At 44.0% G+C, this 23,905-nt stretch overlaps 1 protein-coding gene across 1 annotated transcript in view; it reads right to left on the bottom strand.

Moving 5' to 3' along the window:
* Positions 1 to 18,194, bottom strand: part of Slc17a8 (solute carrier family 17 member 8) — a 54,250-nt gene extending 36,056 nt beyond the window's left edge. Inside the window, exons 1-3 of the mRNA XM_052165052.1 lie at positions 18,141 to 18,194; positions 16,025 to 16,176; positions 118 to 370 (exon numbers count right to left, since the gene is read on the bottom strand). Coding sequence (XP_052021012.1) covers positions 118 to 370; positions 16,025 to 16,176; positions 18,141 to 18,194 — 459 coding nt within the window. The remainder of the gene's footprint in view (positions 1 to 117; positions 371 to 16,024; positions 16,177 to 18,140) is intronic.
* Positions 18,195 to 23,905: the final 5,711 nt, after the last annotated feature.

Below are 23,905 nucleotides of genomic sequence, written 5' to 3'. Positions count from 1 at the left end.
CATGTCCTGGACCCAGAATGGGGTTGTCACTCCATGTGTTTCTTACACCAATCAATGAATACACACACACACACACACACACACACACAGACCCTCTTGCTGTAGCTCCACACTGACCTGAATTTCTGGCTTCCCGTCCACATACACAGTGCTATTGTTGACCATTTCCACAATGGCCACTCCAAGGTTGCACCGAATCCCAAAGGAAATGCAGAATCCCAGGCCGCTCATGACAGCGATGATGTACCGCTTGGGGATGCCACAGCAGCTGCAGTCACAGACAGGGAGGCGTGTTCTGGATGTCCGCACGGGCTGTCCTTCTTCATTCAGCTCAATGGTATCTCCCTCCTCGTTGGTCCCATCAATTTTTCTTCATCATGAAAGGAACAGACAGAGAATTAAAAAAAAAAAAAGCCAGTATTCAAGGTGAGGCAAGATGCACAAAGTAAAAATAAAGATGGCGCCAAGTAACCAAAAGAGGAAGCCCACAGGAGTGCTCAGCTTCTGCTGTAAAACTTATCATCATCATCATCATCATCATCATCATCATCATCATCATTATGATTGAAGTAGAGAATTGTGGTTGAAATGACCAATGTTCTGGACATTGTGCTAGAATTTCATAGGGGCGAAATCACCCAAATCTGCTGAGGTCAGCAGTGTCTATTCTGATCCCAGCACATGGTAGGTGAGGGCAGGAGGGTCTTAAGTATAAATCTGAATGCCAAAGCAAGTCTGATTCCAACATGGACTGCAGAGCATGGCCTTATTTAAAAAAAAAAAAAAAAGAAAAAGGAAAAACGTCTCTTAAATCTCACACAAACCCAGTGAGGTGAAATACCTCAGTGCCATTGACAGAGGAGATCTCATTTGAGACAGAATCCATGTCCTTAACAGTACACCATACTGAATTCCTGCTGAAAGAAAGATGGGACAACCTCATGGTGTGGTCCAGCCAACTGTTACGGGACACCTTTATTTTAGAGTCACTTGAAGCTTGCTAAGATTATATGCAAGGAAAAAAAAAACACTTGCAGGTTATTTCCACATATTTCTATAGGTTCAAGTGATAGTATGTTCTTGTAGCCCATTACCTGTTTCTCCAGCAATAAAAGTAATTGAGTGAACTGTACAGTATCAATTAAGAAACGAGAGTTGTTTGTGTAGTGGAGAGATCAATCAGTAAGTGTTTGCCGTACAAATGTGAGGACCCTAGTGTGAATCCCCAGCATCCATAAAAAACTGAGGCATTCATTGTAGAGCATGTCTGTAATTATAAGGTTAGAGAAGGAGATAAAGGCAACCTAGACAAACTGATGAGCCCCGCTTCGATGAAGACGCTATCTCAAAAATAAAGTAGAAGGAAGACAAGAAGCTTCAGAAGGGAAAATTACCAGCCAGGCAAGCCTGAGGACCTAAGTCCAGTCCTCGGGTCCCAGAGTAGAAGGAAAGAACCAACTCCTGAAAGTTGTCCTCTTACCTTCACAGGCACACAGAGGCAAGCACATGTATGCACACACATGCATGGGTGTGCATGCACATGTGCACACATACTCTAACAATAATAATAAATAAGTAAACAAAATCAAGAATAAAGTGGATCGTAGTTGAAATAGACACTAGAAGTCAATCTCTGACCTCCACTCCCACCCACACATAGGCACACATACACACACATATGTACACACATATTCAACACACAAAAGGAGCTATTTGTTTCCTGTGACACTGTAATCCTTCTGAGTATGATTCTGTTTTCATAAATATTAGATTACTATAAGTAGCTAATATAATTGTTAATAAAACAGTTTATAAAAACAAAGTGCTTTCCTTTCCCCACGAATCCATACAGAAGATACTTTTGGCAGCTTCTTTTGACAAGGTTTGAAGCACATGTACAGGAAAACATACAGTCTTTAGATTCGGGTCAGCACAGCAGACTTTTACTAAGCACCTACTATGTGCCAGGCACTGTGCCACTGACAAAGAGCAGTGCTGAATGTGGCATGCTCTCTGCTCTCCTCCACCTCCTGTGCTGGTAGGGAAGGAAGATGCACACATACCCAGTAACAGTCACTAGACGAAGCTGTGTACCATGACCTCAAATGCTTCTCTCTAACCTGGATCCCTTCCCACTCTGTCCACAGACAGCACGTGGTCTGGATGCTCCCCCAGAAACACCCCGCTACCTCCTCGGTTTCTCTCAGCATGTGCCTCTTTTTTCTAGTCCTGTCTTACAGTCCGCTGCCTAGAAACCCAAATGCACACAGCATCCTCTTGTACACACTACACGCTAAGACATTCTGAGACCAACATAAGCCTCCTCTTGTGCAAGTACCTGCTAAGACATCCTGAGATCCACGTGAGCATCCTTTTGTACATGGTACCTGCTAAGATATCCTGAGATCAACACAGGAGCACCTTCTTGTACACAGGACATGCTCAGACATCCTGAGATCAACATGAGCATCCTCTTGTGCATAGTACCTGCTAAGATAATCTGAGACTTTCCCAAGAAAATGCACAACACTATGGGGGTCACAGTAGTAATGTAAAAAGGGTAATGATCCCCCAGATGCAGGAAGGGCAGGCTCTATGAACAACAGGATCTAGAGCTGACTGATCTGAAGCCACTCCCTCATAATAGAGGCAGAGACTGATTGAACAGAGCAACTAAGTCACTGGGTGCGTGGTTCAGTCTCCCTTGTGAAAGGGACAGCTGAGCCACTGCTTTAAGAGACCACAGGGTCAGAAGCAAATGTGATCCTAGAGAGACCTCCTGAGCTGTGTGTGAGGCATTTGCTCAGTCTGGATGGAGGTGAGAAGACATCAAAATGGCGAAGATTCCATTTTTATCAGAGAAGGTATAAAAAAAATCAGATTGATTTGTTTCAAAAATATTTAAATAGTGGGAGGGCATAGTTTAGTGAAGAAACACTTGCCTGGTGTGTATAAGACTGTGGGCTTCATCTTCTATGCTAAAAATAAAAATAAAAAGCAAGCAAAACAGAAACATACCAATGATTAAAAAACTTAAATTTGCCAGGCCTGGTGAAACATGCCTTTAATCCCAGGACTCTGAAGGCAGAGACAGGTGGATCTCAGTGATTTCGAGGCCAGTATGGTCAACACAGTGACTTTCTAGACAGCAAGGGCTACATAATGTGACCCTGTCTCGGAAATAAAATAAATACATTGCTGCGATTTTGGTGTGTTTTGCTGTTGTTGGGTTGGGTTGGTGTTTTTACATAGGTAAGCTCAAAGAGGAAGACCGGGACAAAGCACACTTGAGACAGTCAGACAACATGCTGTGCTGAGTAGCTGTGTGCCTTTGGGCAAGTATCTCAGCTATTCTGAATCTCCCATCACTTCTATAACAAATAGGTTATGGAGCTGCTAAGGTTTTTTGCTACAAAGAGTAAAATTCACAGCCAATAAAGGCATACGCATGGACTAACCTATAGGCTCTACCCTATCCTCTGCATTCAATGCATTGCTGTGGCTTCTGTTTTGTTTGTTTCGTGCTAAGCACATTCTCCGCATCCCATGGCACCATACGACTTCATTTTCCTCTATCTGGATGCTTATCATGTTGAGAGCTAGAGATGTGATTTTTTTTTTGTCTTCTTCAGCATAGGGGTAGAGAGTAAATACACCACATCATGCATATGTGCAGGAATGAATGCATATGTGCAGGAATGAATGCATGTGTGCAGGAATGAATGCATGTGTGCAGGAATGAATGCATATGTGCAGGAATGAATGCATATGTGCAGGAATGAATGAAGACCTGCCCCACCTGGTGGGCAGAAGCCCCCACCTCGTCTTTGTTCCCAGGACTCAGCACCGTTCATGTAGACAATGAGTCTTCGTTCAGCTGAACGGAATTGGGGCATCAGCCCACACGTCACTCCAGACTTGCTGCCCTCAGAGATGGGGTGAGAATGTATTTTTCCTACCCTCAAATAATCTCTCTATGAAGGATGGAGGGCCCACTTGGTCATGAATAAGGGAGAAAAAAAGAATTCCTTTCTTGAGAAATGGAGGGCTTTAATTATCCATAATAGCTGTTTAGACCACTCTGGCATCTCTCCATGTTTGCCTGTGGTTGTTCATTTAGATCAGAGATGCTTCATTCTTTCCAGGGTGACAGCCAGCATTGTTGTTTCTCCAGATATAGAAAGCTGCAGACTGTGGGCTGGGGTCTTTTACACACTAGGAGGTTCCTTGCATGGTTCATATGTATGCTTGTCTAGTAATAGTCTAAGCCCTGAGGTCTGGCTGGGAACATAGCCTGAGAAGTCTTCAAGCATTTTCAGAACAGTTAACCTGCCAGTGGATCCAAATGTCCCACGGACTATGGAGAGGGTTTTTCACTTGAGAAGAAACAAGCTCAATGTCGGTCGTGCACACGAGCAGAACCCGAAGATCACTCCATGAGTGCTTAGACTCCACCCACTTGCCAGCGTTGGATAAGTGTTTATGGTGAGATTCCAGGTCAAATGGGTTAAGTCCTCTCAAGATGGTGTTTGGAATTAAGGGAGAATATATATGTACCAGCTGTGTCAACGTGACACAGTCTGGAGTTATCACAGAAGAAAGAGCCTCCCTTGAGGAAATGCCTCCATGAGATCCAGCTATAAGGCATTTTCTCAATTAGTGATCAAGGGTAGAGGGCCCATTGTGGGTGGTGCCATCCCTGGGCTGGTAGTCCTGGGTTCTATAAGAAAGAAAGCTGAGCAAGCCAGGGGAAGCAAGCCAGTAAATAACATCTCTCCATGGCCTCTGCATCAGCCCTGCCCCCAAGTTCCTGCTCCGTGTGAGTTCCTGTCCTGACTTCTTTTGGTGATGAAAAGCAATGTAGAAGTGTAAGCTGAATAAACCCAGGACTGGTGAGATGGCTCAATGGTTAAGAGCACTGACTGCTCTTCCAAAGGTCCTGAGTTCAATTCCCAGCAACCACATGGTGGCTCACAACCATCCAATGAGATATGACACCCTCTTCTGGTGTGTCTGAAGACAGCTACAGTGTACTCACATATAATAAATAAATAAATCTTTTTTTTTTTTTAAGTGAGCTTTTAAAAAAAGCTGAATAAACCCTTTCCTCCCCAATTTGCTTCTTGGTCATGATGTTTGTGCAAGAATAGAAACCCTATATATATATGTGTGTATGTAATTTGTATTTTATATTATTATTTCATATTTGCATTTTATATTATATGCATTAATATATTGTATATATTATAATATATTTATATGTAATATAATATATATAACATATATATGTGTGTGTGTTATTTATACAGTACAGTTGGAGTAAGAGCCAAGCTAAGCTTTGAGATTTATAACCTAGCCCTGCTTCCTGCCCCATGTCTGTTTCCTGATATACCCAGATGTGAACAAGCAGCCTCTCTCTTGAACCTCTACAGCCATAATCCACTCTAGCCTCCATGCTTTCCCCACTATGCTAGACTGTATCTTCAAGCCAGGATCCAAAACAGACCTCTCCCCCACTTAAATTGCTTTTCAGTGAGTATTTGGTTACGCACATGAGTGGTTCTCAACCTGTGGGTCTCGACCTCTTTGGGAGTCAGATGACCCTTTCACAGGGGTCTCCTAAGACCATCAGAAAGCACAGATATTTACATTAAGATTCATAACAGTAGCAAAATTGCAGTTATGAAGTAGCAACAAAAATATTTTTATGGTTGGGGGTCAGCACAACGTGAGGAACTGTTTTAAAGGGTCACAGTAAAGGAGGCTGAGGACCACTGGTCTGCATCCTCGATGCCTCTCAAGTGTCTTCTTACAAGAACACCAACCATCTGCAATCACATTGGATTAGGACACACCATAGCATCCAGCAATTTCAGCATTCAGGGGTCAGTCCTCGCTGTTTTGTAGTTTCCCCCTTTCCTGCCCTGTCCTTCAGGCAGACTTGCTATTTCCTGCCCCAGTACAAGTTCTATTCTCTGCTGTTCTTGTTGTTAATTCTAAAACCTTAGGTCACTGGTGACACACCAACAAGTTCAACAGTCACATCTAGCATGCATGATGTGTGTGCGGAGAGTGGTTTTGGAATCTGAATTAATTGCCAGAGTTTAAAAATCATCATTTGGTCTAGAAATTAACGGAGGCTTTGTTTCTTTTGAAACTTTTCAAGACCTAGAATTGTTAAATCCACACTCTCTCCTGCTGCACCCTTTCTCCTGGGTCTCCCTTTTGCTACAATCCCTACCATTCCCTATTGCCACACTATACTTCCAGTATACTTACAGTTAAAAGTCAAAATGGAAAAAAAGATTTTTTTTTTACCCATGTCACTATGAAAAATAGAAAAATAAAAATCCTAGTTGGGAACAAATAAATTCAGTAATTAAATGGCATTCATGGTTGCCCAGAGTTTTAACTGTGTATTGAGACTCTGATCTTGCCTGAACAATGGGAAAAAAAATGCTTTTTCTGGAGTCTCAGGAAGTTATCTTCATAGTCCAGGTAGATGCTTTGGTATCAGAAACACTTGAGTGAGATTTAGAAGAGAAGAAGGAGGAGAACAAAAAGAAGGAGGAGGAAGAAGAAGAGGAAGAGAAGGAGAAGATGGAGAAAAGGAAAGAGGAGGAGGAAGAGAAGGAGGAGGAAGGAGAAGGAGAACAAGGAGGAGAAGAAGAGGAAGAGGAAGGAGAAGGGAGAAGGAGAAGAAAGAGAAGAAGGAGGAGGAGGAAGAGGAAGAGGAGGAGGAGGAGGAGGAGGAGGAGGAGGAGGAGGAGGAGGAGGAGGAGAAGAAGAAGAAGAAGAAGAAGAAGAAGAAGAAGAAGAAGAAGAAGAAGAAGAAGAAGAAGAAGAAGAAGAAGAAAGAGAAGAAAGAGAAGAAGAAGAAAGAGAAGAAGAAAGAGAAGAAGAAGAAAGAGAAGAAAGAGAAGAAGAAGAAAGAGAAGAAAGAGAAGAAGAAAGAGAAGAAGAAAGAGAAGAAGAAAGAGGAGAAAAAGAAGAAGAAGAAGAAGAAGAAGAAGAAGAAGAAGAAGAAGAAGAAGAAGAAGAAGAAGAAGAAGAAGAAGAAGAAGAAGAAGAAGAAAGAGGAAGAAAGAGGAAGAAAGAGGAAGAAAGAGGAAGAAAGAGGAAGAAAGGAGGAGAGGTGAGGAGGAGGAGGAAGAGGAGAAAGAAAAAAAAGAGAACACAGGCAGGAAGAAGGACAGTGCCAGGGGTGGTTATGCAATGGAGAGGCAGCTGTTGCCCTATGGTCACAGCCAGAGGACTCCCAACAAACCATAACTGGTACCAACAGACATGATCAGGAGTAATGATGTTTCATCTAGAACAATCTAGTGGCATCATACAGGATGTTCCCACTGCTTTCCTTCTGCAGGTCCCGCATCCAGGCTTGGTCCTGCCTTCCTAACTTCCTGTCCACTTTATCAAAGGTGGATACCCTTTATCCATCTGCTGATTGTGACCAAGCCCTTTGGGTGGTGCAGTAGGCCGCTCCATGGAAGCCAAGAGAACTTCTGTATGTTAGCACATTACATATGTCCATGTCCAAAATTGAAACTCGTCCTTTCCCAGGTTCTTTACATAGTACACCTAAACCAAGCATTTAAAGACTTTGGGTGTCATACATATGTATTGGAGAATTCAGAAAAATATAAAAATATAAAAAGCCAGAGACAGTAGCCTATGCCCATAATAACATCTACTCAAAAGTTTAGGGTAGGAGGACTGAGCCTAGGACTTGGCAATACAGGGAGATTCGGGAGGGGTGGAGTGCAGGCATTATCATTAGAACCTATTAGCCCAGCTACCTGGAAGGCCAAGTTTGAAGTCAGCCTGGGCTATTTAGCCTTGTCTCAGAAGCAAAGCAGCAACAAACTTCCAGGACTGGTGCAGAGACCTAGCAGGGTGTGTGTTTCACAAGAACAAGGCCCTGGGTCCATCTTCTATGAAGAGAAGGAGGAGGAAGGAGAGAGGTAGAAGGAATGAGGGAGTAAAGAAGAGGAGGGGGGAAGGAGCTGGGAGGATGGTGGTTAGAGGAGGAGAGGGTGGGTGGAAAGGGAAGGAGGGAGAGGAAGTGGAGAAGGATGAAGAAGAGGAAAAGCGAGGATGGGAGGGGAGAAAAGAACAGGAAGGGGAGAGCAAGGAGGGGGAGTGGGGAAGGAGAGGAGAGAGGAGAAGGAAGACAGGAGGAGGAGGGAGAGAGGTGGGGGAGGAAATGGAATCTATCTCCTGGCTGTGGTTAGAAAAGAGACCTGAGAGTTCAAACCTTAAAGGCTCACATCTGGACCCTGCCTCAAGGTACATCCTTGGAAGCAAGTCCCAGTGGGGAGATCTATGAGATGTATTGTGATTCATAGTCTCAGACCTTCAGGAACTTTTGTATAATAATACCACAGTGGTCCATTATGACAAGTGGATAAAGTGTTTTATAGAGCTCATTAGCAAAACAATACCAATTACTCATAAAATACATATCCTTCTGAGTATGACAAATAGATGCTTTAAGGATTTATAGGTGTGTACACACACATGCATGTACACACAAATGCATGCACACACACATGCACATGCACACACATGAACACATGTAGGCACACATTCATGAACACATGAACACACATACACATGAACACATGTAGGCACACACATTCATGAACACATGCACATGCACACACATGAACACATGTAGGCACACACATTCATGAAAACATGCACACACATGAACACATGCAGGCACACACATTCATGAACACATGCACACGCACACACATGAACACACATACACACACACATGAACATATGCACACATCCAAACTTGGTTCAGGGCATTCCAGAACACTCCCTCCCAAGTAAAGGAAAAATTGCTGTACTTGGTATTTTCTACTATTTAAAGATATGCATAGCCTAGTGACTTTCTTTGAGCTTTAGACACACTGTACTGAACACTAGGGAATATTGTTCTGACATATTTATTCCAGGATACAAACTATACTCTGAAAATTGTTAGTTTTAGGTAAGATCCAAAAACAAGAAAGTGGACCACAACCCAGGATGTAGTAAAAGTCATCTCACTGCTGGAACACCTATGACTCCATACGAGGAAAAGTATCCTATGAGCTTCCTAACAGAATCTCAATGAACAACATCATGCATTCTAGAACAAGGCCACGCCTCTCTAGTAGATAAGGCCCAGGTCCTGGCATGCAACTGAGTGGGGTGTGGGGGGAGGGTTGTGGGGAGAGTACAAGGACCACTTCAACACAGGATATCAAGAAACAATATAGTCAAAAATAGCTTTCATGAGCTGGCACGATCAAAGCTATGAAGACATAATGTTGGGGGCTAGAGAGAGAAATGCTTCCACAGGTTCAGATATTTGCATGCTTAGTCCCAATTTGGGAAAACTGTTTGGGAGGAATTAGGAGGTGTGTTCTTGATGGAGCAGGTGTGTCACTGGGGGTGGGCTTTGAGGCTTTAAAAGCTCACACCAGGCCCAATCTCTCTCTCCCTTCCCCTCTCCCTCTTCTCCTCCCCCTCCCCTCCCTCTTCTTCTCTGCTCTGCTGCTGCCTATAGCATAGCTCAGGATATAAGGCTCTCAGCTACCCCTCTACCACCATGCCTTCCTGCATCCCACCCTGATAATCATAGACTAATTAATTTGGAATGACTAAGGCTGAGAAAAAAGATGAGAGAAGTACCCCTGCCCACCCTTACTCCTCCGTCACATTTGGGGTGTAACTTAGGTCTCCAGAGTTCAGCTCATGGCTTAACAGATCCTAGCTCACCAGGAAGAACTACCCCATTTGGAACTTCATAGAAGCATTTCTTTTTTTTTAAGATTTTATTTTTATTTTTGTGTGTCTATGTGTCTGTGTGGGTGTATACATGTGCGCAGTGCCTACAGAGACCAGCGTGAGTAATGGACCCCCTAGTGCTGCTGCTATACGCAGCTTCCATCCAGATGTGGGTGCTGTGAACTGAACGTGGGTACTGTGCAAAAGCAGTAGACACTCCCAAGCACCGGACCATCTCTCCAGCACCTTGGAATCGCTTCTTGACCTCTTGGCTAAGATCATGTGTGGAACACAAAGGACCTCCCATTAAATGAACGGCTATGACTACTGCCTGGCCACTTTGAGGCCCTCACAAAACACGACAGAAAGACCAAGGATCACCACATCAACAAGCAAAATGGATCCTGGTCCTGAGGAGAGATTAGGACTGTGGCTTTATCATGAAAGAAGAAATGTTTTGGCACCCAGATACTTACTGAGACATCCCCTGGTGCTCTTTGGTCTCACGTTACCTGAAATTGGGTAGGTTCATTAACCAAGCCCCAGGAAGGAAATATCATCTTGGTTTCAGATTCCTCCAGGCTGATGGTCAGGGTCAACTTCCCAGGGGAACCAACAGAAGTGGAAGCAATCAAAACAATTCCAACAGAAGCGGAAGAAGAAAGACCAGTCGTGACAGTGGGACCTACGGTTTGTTCTGGTAGCTTCTCTGGAAGATATCTCGGGGATTAAGAGCATGGAGCCAGGGAGCAGATGAACCTGGAAGGACTCATCATCTCCGAGAGAAGCCAAGTAGGTCTGAGTCATGGGATGGTTGGCTGTTCAGGCATTGCGATGCATGGGCAAGATGACCAGGCCAGCACATGCCTGGAGCAGCCACATAGCCTCTGCTTTCAGGGCTGCTAAGCAGCACAGCCATCCCTTCTAAAACTGTCCACAGGTACGGGGTCTCCATGCCTGCTGAGCTCACAGCCCCTGACTGACTAATGCATCGACGACGTACAAGGCTGGTCCTCGTGCGGGTTACCTTCCCCAGCCTACCCTGCCGGTTGCCTGGGACTACAGCTTTGCATAGCCCTCTTGGCTTTCCTACCCTGCCTTGCTTCCTCCATTACGTTTTATGAATTAGTTTGGTTTTCATGGATTATAGTTCAGGTTCCCACAAACTCCCTGACTCACACGCTGCTTTTAGAGAATCCTGCCTAACAGCGGTAGAACCAAAGGAAGCAAGAGGCACTGGGAAGTGGGCGAGAGGGGCAAGGTTAAGTTAGAATAACTCTCCCTGGGAACAGGCTTTATGAAAGCCAGGACAGTGGGTTAGAGGAACTCCAATAAGCACCAGAAAGTCCGCCAGGTAGTGGCGGCACACTCCTTTAATCCCAGCACTTGGGAGGCAGAGGCAGGGGGATCTCTGTGAGTTTGAGGTCAGCCTGATCTAGAGTTGAGTTCTAGGACAGCCGAAGCTACACAGAGAAAACCCTGTCTCGGTAAAAAGAAAATGCCAAGAAGTCTATATAGTCCAGAGTGGACTGAGAAGACATTGGTGGAATGAAGTTGAACTTTGTGGGGTGTCGTGAGCGCTGATGGGGTGTGGTCTGGCATGGCTTAGTAGAGTCACCCGGCATCACCATGGTATTTGCCGTGGGTCATGCAGATAGATCGCGGACATCACAGCAGTGGGATTCTAGGCTCATGTCATCTCAGAGCATCTTTAACAGGGATCTTTGATGGTGGGACAGGGTGCATCTGTTTATTACGGAAATGCAACACTAGCATGTGTAAGGACCTGGGTTCGATTCCAGTCACCCCGCTACACAGAGGTGAGGGAGGGGGGAAGAGAGGGAGGGAGGGAGAAAAGAAGGGAGGGAGGAGAAGAGGAAGGAAGGGAAGGGGGAGGGAGGGGAAAGGAGAGATGTGATGTCACAGAAGCCACGTGTAGAATAATATTCACCAGAAACTAGAAAGGGAAGAGAAAGCAGTGCGGAATGGAGGTCAGCCATAGTTTACAGCAACTTATTATCTAATTTATAAAGAACAAGAGGAGTTCCAAAGTTCCTAAAGCAAAGGATACTGGATGCTTAGGGAGATTGGAGTGTTAATTATCTTGATGTGAAAATTACATCGGATAATGCATCAAATCATCACCCCATACCCCACGAATATACAGTTATTATATGTCAATTAAAAAATAATGTGGCAAAAAAAAAAAGAATTTTGACATAGAACTTCTGGTTTGAAACCTAAGCTCTCTGTAAGCTGTGTGCCCTTGGACAACTCCGTCATCCTCTCTGTGCCTTGATTTCTTCATCTATAAAATTGCACAGGTGGTAATCTCTTCGCGGGGTTTTTAATAGTATTAAATAAACTATAGTGTCTGGAATATTGTATGTGCTTGCCATAATTATTATATTTTTATGGATGAACAGTCATGGAATGCTCCCATTGTCACCAAAGCTGAACAAATTTCCAAGCTAATTTTGGGACATACCCCCCAAGTTCAATGCCTTCCATGTTAACTACACAGCCCAAGGCTCCGGGGATAAGGGTGGGGAATCTTTGTTCACTCCAAACTTCTAAACTCTCACTATCCCTTCAGCTGAGCAATTATTTAGCTGCTTCTCCACAGAACCCATTCTCCAGAAAAAGCTGACTGTAATCAAACCCAAGTGCTAACTCTCAAAGGCTTCCCTGCTTGGTGACCACTCCCGGAAACCAGGAGGAGCAGCCCATGATTTAAAAAGAGAATCTTCGGAATTCCATTGAGGTGGCACTCACAGTCTTTTTTTTTGTTTGTTTGTTTTAATTTGTTTGTTTGTTTAATGTATGTGAGTCACAGTCTTAAACATTCTGATGGGATCATACCTATAACTCCCTTCACCTCCGTAGTTAAAAGCAGGGCTTCTGACCTCCCAATGCCCTTGGAAACAGAAAAGATACTTTGTTTCACTGTTAAGCTTAGATTCAATCACCTGGTGGTCCGGGAATAAGGAGGAAATGCCTCTTTCTATGCTGGGCTCACAGTAGGAGGCTTTGCATGTAACCATTTTCTAGACTTGTACCAGAGCTTGTCTGGTTAATTGTGATAGAGCTTCCCCGGGTGGTGGTGGCACATGCCTGTAATCCCAGCACTTAGGGAGGCAGAGGCAGGTGGATTTCTGAGTTTGAGGCCAGCTGGTCTACAGAGTGAGTTCCAGGACAGCCAGGGCTATACAGAGAAACCCCGTCTCGAAAAAAACAAAACAAAACAAACAAACAAAAATTCTGATAGAGATCACAGGACTGAGGATTGAGTACTCTCCTTCCCTCCCTGCCAGCAATTTCCACCTAAGGTCCACCAATGAACACACGGAATCTTGGATTTGGTTTGTTCGTTCTAAAGTCATCGGTATTGTGTCAATAATGGCACTGCCCAGAGTTTGTTCAGTGTATTCTCCTCCTAGCCTTGTGCTCGCTGTTCTTATGGTACAAGTCTCCAGACCAGTAGTTCTCAACCTCAAGGAGATTTCCACCACTTTGGGGGTTGAATATCAGATATCTTCCATATCAGAGATGTACATTATAATTCATAACAGTCGCAAAATTACAGTTATGAAGTATGAGCAAAATAATTTTATAGTTGGGGGTCAGCACGACATGAGGAAGTGTATTAAAGGGTCACAGCATTAGGAAGGTTGAAGACCACTGCTTCAGATGCTGGTCAAAGAGCCCCGACTCATAGTTCCATTTCAAGTGGGCTGTGTGACTTAGAAATTACTAATTCAGTCATGAACCTGACTAGTGGCTTCATAAACAAAAATCTCTTATTACAAATCATCGAACCAAACCTTAGAAATCACTCTTACAATTGATGCTTCCTATTTTCAAAAAGGATAAAGTCCCCCCCACACAAAAAAGCAATCACGCAGAAATTTGCTTAAGGTTAAATATGTTTACAATGAGATGGGAATCAAATGCCCCTTCTTCTTATTGATAAAACCCAATGTATAATAATTGAGGACAAAATCTGACCGTATGTCTCTCATGGGAAGAATGAACTCATGGGAAAGATGGTGGATAACAACTTAACTGGGGTTCAAAGTTACCATTTCTAAGAACTAAGTACTCTCTGTCAGATCTTCACAGACTCAGAAGATGTTGGGAGGGCAGTGCTGACCCTGGTCCAAAGCCAGGGTTTTCATTCCTGACATTGTCAGATGTCTTTGTTATCCCTCAGGTCAGCCAATTACACTAATGCGCTTTCCTTTTGCATTTATCAAGTGAGCACCACCACAGGAAGATGCTACCTGGAGAGTGATCGGCAGAAGACTCACTTAAAAAAATGGAAGACTTATTTTAAAAAATGTTATAATCATTTTCTATATTTGGCTGGTTCCTGTGCTCTCACGGAGTCCTCCCCTGCACGTGACGACCTGGCATCTCAGAGGGAAGCTTTCTAATTACTGAAGTGAGACGGTTGCTAACTCTAGCCTCTTATGGGATGAACCTTCATCAGAAGAGACACAGGAAAAATTCAGCATCAAGAGGAGTGTGTGGTGCAAAAACAAGAGACAGGAAGCTTCTCAGACCTCATGCAGGTTACTTAGAAGCGGTCTCTTGAGCACTAATGCTTTGAAATTTATGTTAAAAAAAAGCTAAAAGAAGAAGACAAATGTCATTTTTCTCACTAGGATTAGAAATAATTATTCAAACACCAAAAGAGAAAAGATATCAAGGTTAGTGTTAACATTCCCTATATCTGAGAAATAAAAATAAATGAAAATAAAATCATGTTACCTTGCACATAATGACTACTGATTAACTCACAACACATGAGAAGACATTTGCTATTGTCAAAAAAAAGGAACAAATTAAAATGTGACACCATTCATACACGGCAAACTCTCCTACTATTAGTAATATATTTGATATTAAAAATGTTGATTCTGTCATGGACTAAATATCTCTTTGAATTCATTGACGGTCTTGGAATTTTCCCACTGCTACTACATAAGATTTTTCTCCCTTATAGAATGATAATGTTCTACATTACCATCTACAAGTTACAGGGCAGCCACTCTCCTTTTTGAGAATGATATCACGAAAAGACATTTCACTTGTTTTATATTATGTATTTGGGTCTAAAACTGAAAAAAATACTGCAAATATTTGACTATAATTTATAGTAAAACTCTCTTAAGTTATTTCAGCTCAAATCACACCATTGCTACTGAATTAACATGAAATTCTGACTCCAAAATTCCTTTTGATTATTATAACAAGCATAAAAAATAATACCAGCAGCAGTGAGTGATCTTCCTAACAGAATAACAGGTAAGCGGTAATTCAACAGATAAAACAGAGTGTTTGTCTTGGTATATTCCTGACTTGAATAAGCCCTCCCAGCCCACACCCTGGTGCTGAGGATTGAACCCGGAAACTTGTGCATTCTTGGCAAGACCCAATACTTTCCACGCACCGTTTTTGTCCAGATATAAACTTGACTCTAGAGGAGGCACCAGAAACCGTCTAATGCGACCCGCCCCCTCCCCGTTAAAATGCACTTTTATAAACACGACAAAATATCTTAGACAAAAGCAATGTGAAGCTACTCAGAAATCAACCTAAAGTTTGAGTTCAGAGTTTACCTTTGTAAGATCCCCAGCGAATCTCCCACGACATTCTTCACTCCTTCCTTCCCAGGTTTCAAAATTTTTTCTTTGAAGGTATCAAATGCTTTAAATGGCATTTTGAATGGGGGGGGGGTGATGGTGGGGGAGGCACCTCAGAGCCCCTAGCAGGCAACCTCAGAAGCTGTTGCCCTCTCTCATCTCCAGCCCAGGGGCGCTGCGTTTACCCTTGAGGAGCACTTGAAATTCAGTTCTCACGGAGGAAACTACTTAAAATCAGAAAGGAGGTAAAAACCCCAGCTCAGGTGTTCCAGAAGAGAAAAACCCTCTCCTCTCCATCCAGAATCGACAAAGCTGGGTGAGGAGTCGCTGCTTAGGAATACAGCGCTTTGCAAAAAGCTCCCAGCTGAGCAGTTGTCAGTCGCCGCTGTGGCGGGTAGCCACGCTCAGACTGAGCACAGCTGTATCCCTGGCTGCAGCTAAAGTGAGCTCAGTGCACGAGGGGTCCTGAGCCCAGCAGGAGCTTCTGAAGCCAGCCCTGCCTCCTTCAGCTCGCAAGTGGCGCTGTCAGTTTCTCCTTGGGGCGATGCTATAGAAACCAGCCCACCTGCCCCTCTGCATCCCTGCCTTACCGAATGGGCTCTCGGCCAGGGCAGGCGCCCAGAGTAAAGTTTATGAAATATTTACAAGTCTCCTGCTTTTCTAAGATCCAGCCCCACTGGCTCTCAGCCGCCACGGCATGCCTTTTAAGTCCCTTCAGGGTAGCTGGGAGGTGGTTTTTCAGCTGGCCACAAGCGTGGATGTGGTTCAAGGAACAGCACCCTTTAGGTTGAATGCTCGTCCCGGGTCACAACATCTAGGAGCGGTGGCACACAGGTGCTTTTAGGACCAAGCAAGGATATCTGAGCTTTTTCTACCACCTGCTCTGAGCTCCTCACCACTTGTCCTCAAGATAAGTGAAACTTCATTGTGGCGCCTGAAACATCTCCAAAGACCCTGACCTTTGCTTCTTTTCTGCTCTCCACAGCAACACTAGCCCAAACTCAGCCAGCTCCCTCTTGCTTCTGAGATTTCCTCAAGTGGTACCCCTTGCCTTGATAACTTCCCTTGCCCCTGCATCTACATAGCCTCCAGAGGTTCACAAAGGCATCGTTTCAAAGCCCTCTAGACTGGGAGAGTTGGCCCTCTTCTGAGGCACCAAATTACCTAGACTTGGATGATAGTGGATGTTGTCTAAACACCCGCTGGACCTGGGTGGGAGCAACCAGTTGCTTCCACATTACAGACTTCAGGACTATGCCACCACGAGGAAACAGCCTTGTCTGGGAGGCACTGATGCTCTAAGCTCAAGACTGATATGAGACGGCCATGTACAGATGTAGCCCCTCAGGATCCCAGGATCTGTTTGCACCAGGCTCGCTGTTTTCTCTACACACTGAAATCCAAAACCTTCTTCAGATCTGAATTAAGCTGCATTAGCCCTGGATCACAGTAGATTGAGTGGAACTAGCACCTGCCGAGAGCTTCCGCAGTCGATGCTGTGTTTCCCACGGTGTCCACACCGTAGTCAGAGTCCTACTGTTGCTTTAGATGTATGGACTTCTTATTTTTCCCAATTTTAATGGATGGAAACGGAAGCAAGTCTCCTGAGAGGCTCTGGCAGGGAGCCTTACAAATACAGAGGCAGATGCTCACAGCCAACCATTGTTGGACTGTATGCAGGGTCCTCAATGGAGGAGTTAGAGAAAGGATTGAAGGAGCTGAAGGAGTTTGCAACCTCATAGGAAGAACAACAATATCAACCAACCAGATTCCCCAGAGCTCCCAGGGACTAAGCCATCAACCAAGGAGTACACATGGCTCCAGCAGCATATGTAGCAGAGGATGGCTTTGTCAGGCATCAATGGGAGGAGAGGTCCTTGGTCCTATGAAGGCTTGATAGATGCCCAGTGTAGGGGAATCGAGGGCAGGGAGGTGGGAGTCGAGTGGGTGGAGGCCCTCATAGAAGCAGAGGGAGGGAGGATGGGATAGGGGGTTTCCGGGAGGGGAAACCGGGGAAAGGGGATAACATTTGAAATGTAATAAAGAAAATATCCAATTAAAAACATGAAAACACATAAAAACAAAAACACAAAACTGCTATGAACATTTGTATATGTTTCGCTGCTTTTATTTCTCTGGAGAAAATGTTTAAAATTCCTAGGTGATATGAAAATGCACATTTCACTTTTTAAGAAACTGCCAAGTTATTTTCAAAGTGGCTATAATTGACAGTTCCTCTAGACCATTTGATGGTTCCCGTTTCTCCGTATCCATGCTATTTCCATTTTTTAAAAGTATAATCAATGTGGTGGGTGTAACAGCGTCCCCTGTGGCTTTAATCTGCATTTCCACAGTGACTAATGACACATCGACCGTCTTTCCACGTGCCTAAGAGTCACTGACATCTTTCAGGGTGTGTGAAATGTCTGTTTAGATACTTTACATATATTAAGTGGATTTTGTCTGCTTATTAATGATCCCACAGGTGCATGTTGTGGACACAGGTTCTTTGTCAGATATGTGTTCTGCAAACAGTTTCCCAAGTCTGTCTGTGCTTCCATTTGTCCATCTGTATTTTGAAGTGCAGACTTTTTACATTTTGTGGAGAAAAAAAAAATGGATACATTTTTTTTCTTTCACAAACTGGGTCTCAGCTGTCCCGAGGTCTCAAGGGTTTCCTCTTGTGTTCTGTTCTAAGAGCCTTACTGCTTGATCCTGTAAGCTCGAGCCCGCGGCCATGTTGAGTCCATGTTTATGCATGTCTCGTGAGACTAACATTCGAATTCATCGTGTGAAAATCCATCATTTGTTAGAACTGCTACGATGTCTTTTTAACACATCTGTGTGTGCGTGCGTGTGAATATGAACGCATGTGCTTGTGGAGACCAGATGTCAGCTTCAAGTGTTCTCCTCAGGATCCTTTGAGGCAGGGTTTCTCACTGACTGGGAGATTAGTAGGCTAGAGTAAGTGGTCTCACGAACCCTCCTGCCTTACCTCCTCACTGCTGGGATTACAAGTGCAAACCACCTGCTGGGTATTTATTCACGGTTTCTGGAGACTGGACACAGGTCCTCCTACTTAAAATTAAATGCTTTAGTGGCCGAACCATCCCCCGGCCCAAGAATTGCTATCTCTTCTCCAGCGGATTGTGTTGACACTTTTATTTTAAAAAATCAATTAAACAAAACCATGAAGACTTTTGTACTCTGAATTTTGTCCCACCAGTCTGTGTGCCTAGTTAATGTGTCAGTGTCTCACCGTCTCGACTGTAGCTTTATAAGCTTTGGATGAGAAAATGAAAGTCCTTCAACTTTTGCCCTTTTAAAAAATTGCCTTGGCTCATTCTAAGTATTTTTGCATATGAGCTTTAAGAATAGTTTTTCAGTGTTTTTGTTCAGTTTTTTTACACACACACACATGTACACACATGCACACATAAGACACACATCTACACCTGCATATACAACACACACACACGCACGCACGCACAATCCTGCCCAGGCCTGCACTCTTAAAGGGACATTTTCTTGTCACCTACCTTCCCAATACACCCCTGCACAATACAGAACCCTAAGGCCCCAGGAAACTACACATGCACTCCCTCCTTATCTTGCCCCCTCAAAGGTCACTCATTGGTTCAAAGCACATGCAAGCCAATAAAATGTAAGCAGTTTCTCCTACAGAACACAGCGCTAGTCAAGTTTCTAACCCACTCTCCAAGTCCCAAATAGCTTTACGCTACTTATATATTATTTTACATATCTAGGAGCAGAACTCAGTAGAGACCGCATCGGTCTCTGAGGATCAGCAGCTACTGAGAGCACCATTCCTGCAGAAAGCCCTGGGCACGCAGCACAAGCTGGGTCAACTGGTGCTGTGGATGGTTGATGATAATGATCACTATAATTTGGGGGCCATTTCCCAGGTGCCAGACTGTCTTAGATAGACTATAATGGCTGTAAAGAGACACCATGACCAAGGCAACCCTTAAAAAAGAAACTATTTCATTGGGGCTGATTTCCAGTTTCAGAGGTTCAGTCCATTATCATCATAGTGGGAAGCATGGTAGCATGCAGGCAGACATACTGCTGGAGAAGGAGCTGAGAGTTCTACATCTTGATCCTCAAGCAGTAGGAGACTGCATGTCACACTGGGCATGGCTTGAGCATAGGAGACCTCAAGGCCCTCCCACAGTGACACACTTCCTCCAACAAGGCCATACCTCCTAAAAGCGCCACTCCCTATGGCCAAGCCTTCAAACCCACAAGTCAGTGGAAGCCAAACCTATTCAATCCACCACACAAACATCAAGTTTTTACTATTCACTGATTTATTTAGCTCCCTCCCCAAAAATGATCGTAAGGAGGTTCTACCACTATATGACACACAATGAGAAAACTGAGGCACAGAGGGAGGGGTTACATCAATTTGCTGCAGTTCACACAACTAAGAGACTGAAATGACGGGATAAGAAGCCTGGCTTTAAAACTTGTCTCCTAATGCTACACTAGAGTTGTTGTTAAGAGTGTGCGCTCAGTGCTCTAATTCAGACACGGAGTGGCCACCCCCACCCCCCAAAATATTAGAATTAAATTATAATATTAAAAATCAAAAGATATTTAAAATAGACCTGATTGAAATGAAGCCCTTAATGATGTTGACATAATTTGCAAGACTTTATCAGATGCTAAGTATTATAGGAAAGTTTTTTCTTACAAATTTCTGCATCACTAACGCTTACTACTAGAAAAAATATAGGGAATCAGAGTCTGTGTATGGCTATAACTATGTGTTAAAGTACAATTGGAAGAGAAATGAAACTCATTTGAATGTTTTTATTTTTATTTTTGAGACAGCATCTCACTATGTAAGCCAGGCTGACCTCAAACGCACAAAAATTCAGACTTCTTCTTCCTGCCCACCTCCGCCAAGTACTGGGATTAAAGGCATATGCCAGCAGGTATGAGATTTTTTGAAGTTATATTACATCGCAGTGTGCCACAGGCTGTTCTTCCTGCTTTGATTCAATACTTAAGAGCTGTTGATTTGTTCTACCACTTTCCATTCACTATGACACACAGGAAACTTAATCTTTAACTAATTACCTTTCAAAATTGTTTGTATGCTTCCTAAGTCATGTATTTATACTAATGTATTGATACAACTCCATAATTTTTTCTTGCTGTGGGGTATTAAGATTTCTGTTGAGAGGGCTCAGTAGTTAAGAACACTGACTGCTCTTCAGGAAGTCCTCAGTCCAATTCCCAGCAACCACATGAGGGTTCACAACCATCTCTAACAGAATCTGATGCCCTCTTCTAGTGTATCTGAAGACAGCTATGGTGTTCTCATATAAATAAAATAAATAAAATCTTTAAAAAAAGATTTCTGTTGAAAGATGGAGGGGGGGAGGGAGGGAAGCTAGCTAAATGAAGAACTAAACAGCAAACCAGTAAAAAGCATTTCTCCATGGACTCTGCATCTGTTCTTGCCCTGAATTCCCTCAGTGATGAACTGTGACCTGGAAATGTAAGATAAAATAAACACTTTGCTCCCCCAACACCCAAAAACGTCCAAGTGGCAAAGGTTGCCTCTTTAGCTTGGAGTCTCCAGGTCCTGAGGAGGCGGGATCGAGTGGGAGGTCTTTAAGTTGCTGGAATGCTTGAAGCCAAAGTGGCACCCCCTTCCTTCCTCTGTGCCTTTTTTTCCCTCAGCCCCAGGGCACAGGACGTCGTCTTTTACCATGACATGCCACGACAGACCCAAAGGAACAGGGCCCACTAACCATTTACCAGTGCTTCCAAAAACAGAAGCCAAAATAGATATTCGCGGTATAGTAGTTAGTTTACTACACGAGCGGGCAGTTAGGACTCATACAACCAGACTTTTCAGAACCAAGGTTTATTTTATTCACCGATATTTTTTGTTGTTGTGTTCCTTTTCTTGAAGGTCTTCTGGGTGGCTTTTTAGGCAATGGTGCTGTCATAGAAACAATATTTCTTTTAATAAAACAAATAAGCGTGAAGAAGGAAGAGGTCCCTCAACCGTGAGCAAGGATGTCGGCTGCAGCGGGTAGATGGGACTGGAAGAGGGAGGGCTCCCTTATGATGGAGGGCGTGGTGTGAGCGTCAGGAAGAGACCATAAGGCAGGCCAGAGCAGGGGGAACAGCGGCCTTGTGCCGCGTATGCTGTGCGCGGTGCTGTATGAACTTGTTAATGTGGGAGCCGAACGGTTGGTAAGCTTATAGACATTTTTTAAATGAAATTTTTAAAGATTAATTTATTTGTTATATGTAAGTACACTGTAGCTGTCTTCAGACACTCCACAAGAAGGCATCAGATCTAATTACAGATAATTGTGAGCCACCATGTGGTTGCTGGGATTTGGACTCAGGACCTCCGGAAGAGCAGTTGGCGCTCTTAACCGCAGAGCCATCTCTCCAGCCCCACTTATAGACATTTTTTAAAACAAAGAGCAGGGTGCTGGTTTTCAAGATGCCACAATAACACATTTGCTTTCGATAAAGCGTTTGGCTGAAATTAAACTGATAACAAAGTGAAAAGATATTAACACAGAGCAGTGATTTCCTAGGTCCTGGCTTAGGGGGCTACTGTGGACCGCAGACTGGATGAGCTGCCCCCACAGGAAGGCAAACGGGAACCTTCATCCCAACCCCCTGTGACTGCTTCCTTATCTTCTTACGTTTAGGGTCCCACTCTTATAAACTAGAATGGAGACGAGGATATGCCAAAGACGGAAGAGCAAACGTTATGCCCGTATTCCATAGAAGGATTCTGGAACCCAGTCGAGAATGTATCCAAAGTCAGTTTTGGGGAGGGGCAATAGGTAAACCCGATGGCAAATTCTCACTTTACTCCGCCAAACTTCTCTCACCAGCTTCATCTGAGTCCAGTCAGGACTGGAATTCAATTAACTGGGCCCCCAGGAACTTAGAAAAAGACTCTGGAAGAGGGATGGAGAAGGCATAGATGCAGTGCAGTGGTCATGTATGAAATTATATATATATATATACATATATACATATATATATAATAAGAGAAAATGAGTTGGAGAGATATCCTAGTGTTTAACAGCACTTGCTACTCTCCTAGGGGACCCAAGTTCAGTTCCCAGCACTTCTAAGATCACAGTCAGCTGTGGCTCCAGTTCTAATGCCTCTTCTGGTCTCCACAGGCACCTGCATACACATAACACACACACACACACACACACACACAAACATACACACAAAACACATATACATACTCACACATAAATATACTCTTTACAAATTAAAATGATTTGTTGTATTTATAAAACTGTTAACTTTCCCCCTTCGAGCCTTGTAACTTCCCAGAGAACTGGATCAGGCCCACTCTGCCCCTCACTGTTGAAAGAGAAGGGATGGAGATGACTTAATGTATTGGGGCATCAGGCGGAAAAGGGACTGGAGTGATGCTCATTGTCTGGCAAGGTGGCTCAGGAGAAACACTTGCTGGGCAAGCCAGTTCACCCAACTTCAACCCCCAGAAGCCATGCTTTAAAAGAAGTCTGATGGTATGGGGTGCCTCTGTCACCCCAGCCTTCCTCTGGGGAGATGGGAGATGGAGACAGAAACATTACCCAGAGGCCCGTGGCAGGATGGCACATGATCACCATGGTGTGTGTGTGTGTGTGTGTGTGTGTGTGCATCCTGCATCTCACACACACACACTCTTTCTCTCTCTTGCACACACATGTGTGCACACACACTCCCAAGTACACACACGCACATACACACACATACACACTCACACTCTAAAAGATTTATTATAAAACAACTCATACTTATGAGCCAAGGGTAATGGCATGTTTCTTTAATTCTAGCACCTAGAAAGCAGAGGCAGGGGGATCGCCACAAGCTTGAGGCTTTCCGTGGCCTTTTTTCCAGTAAGAGCCTGTCTCAAAAGGCAAAAACAAGTAAACCCGAGCCGTGCGTCCATCTGCTCGCTGTCCTCCATTGCCTCTCCTCTCCGTTTAGAAGGCATCGCTCTCCGCGACAAAACACATTAAGATTGTACTCTAGTTTCCAGTGGTAAAAACAGTGGAATTGTCCTTCTTTCTCCTGAACCACCTGCTACCTGTGGGCTATGTGCAAATACTGCTTGGTAGGTACCATGAATCACTGACCCCTCCTTTTGAAGAAATGGGGAGACGTCCGGTCCTTTGACCCTGTGTCGTTAAGCCATGGGAACGTGGGGGAGGGGCGGGGGAGGACATGACTTTGCTTTATACTCCATGCAGAATGACTTTAAATTTTTCATAGATACTTAGATGGCATCCAGAGCCAAAATAAATTATAAAATCTGGTAAATTTCACAAATGCCACAAATGCAGTTGTAACAGAATGTCACAATATGTCACAAAGCATAGATATTTTTATCACCTTCACCTTCCAATTTAGTGTGTGTGTGTGTGTGTGAGAGAGAG

Source organism: Apodemus sylvaticus, chromosome 20 (genome assembly GCF_947179515.1).
Source record: "Apodemus sylvaticus chromosome 20, mApoSyl1.1, whole genome shotgun sequence".
Taxonomy (NCBI): Eukaryota; Metazoa; Chordata; class Mammalia; order Rodentia; family Muridae; genus Apodemus; species Apodemus sylvaticus.
The sequence above is the reverse complement of the archived record's forward strand: the minus strand, read 5'-3'. Positions and strand labels throughout refer to the sequence as shown.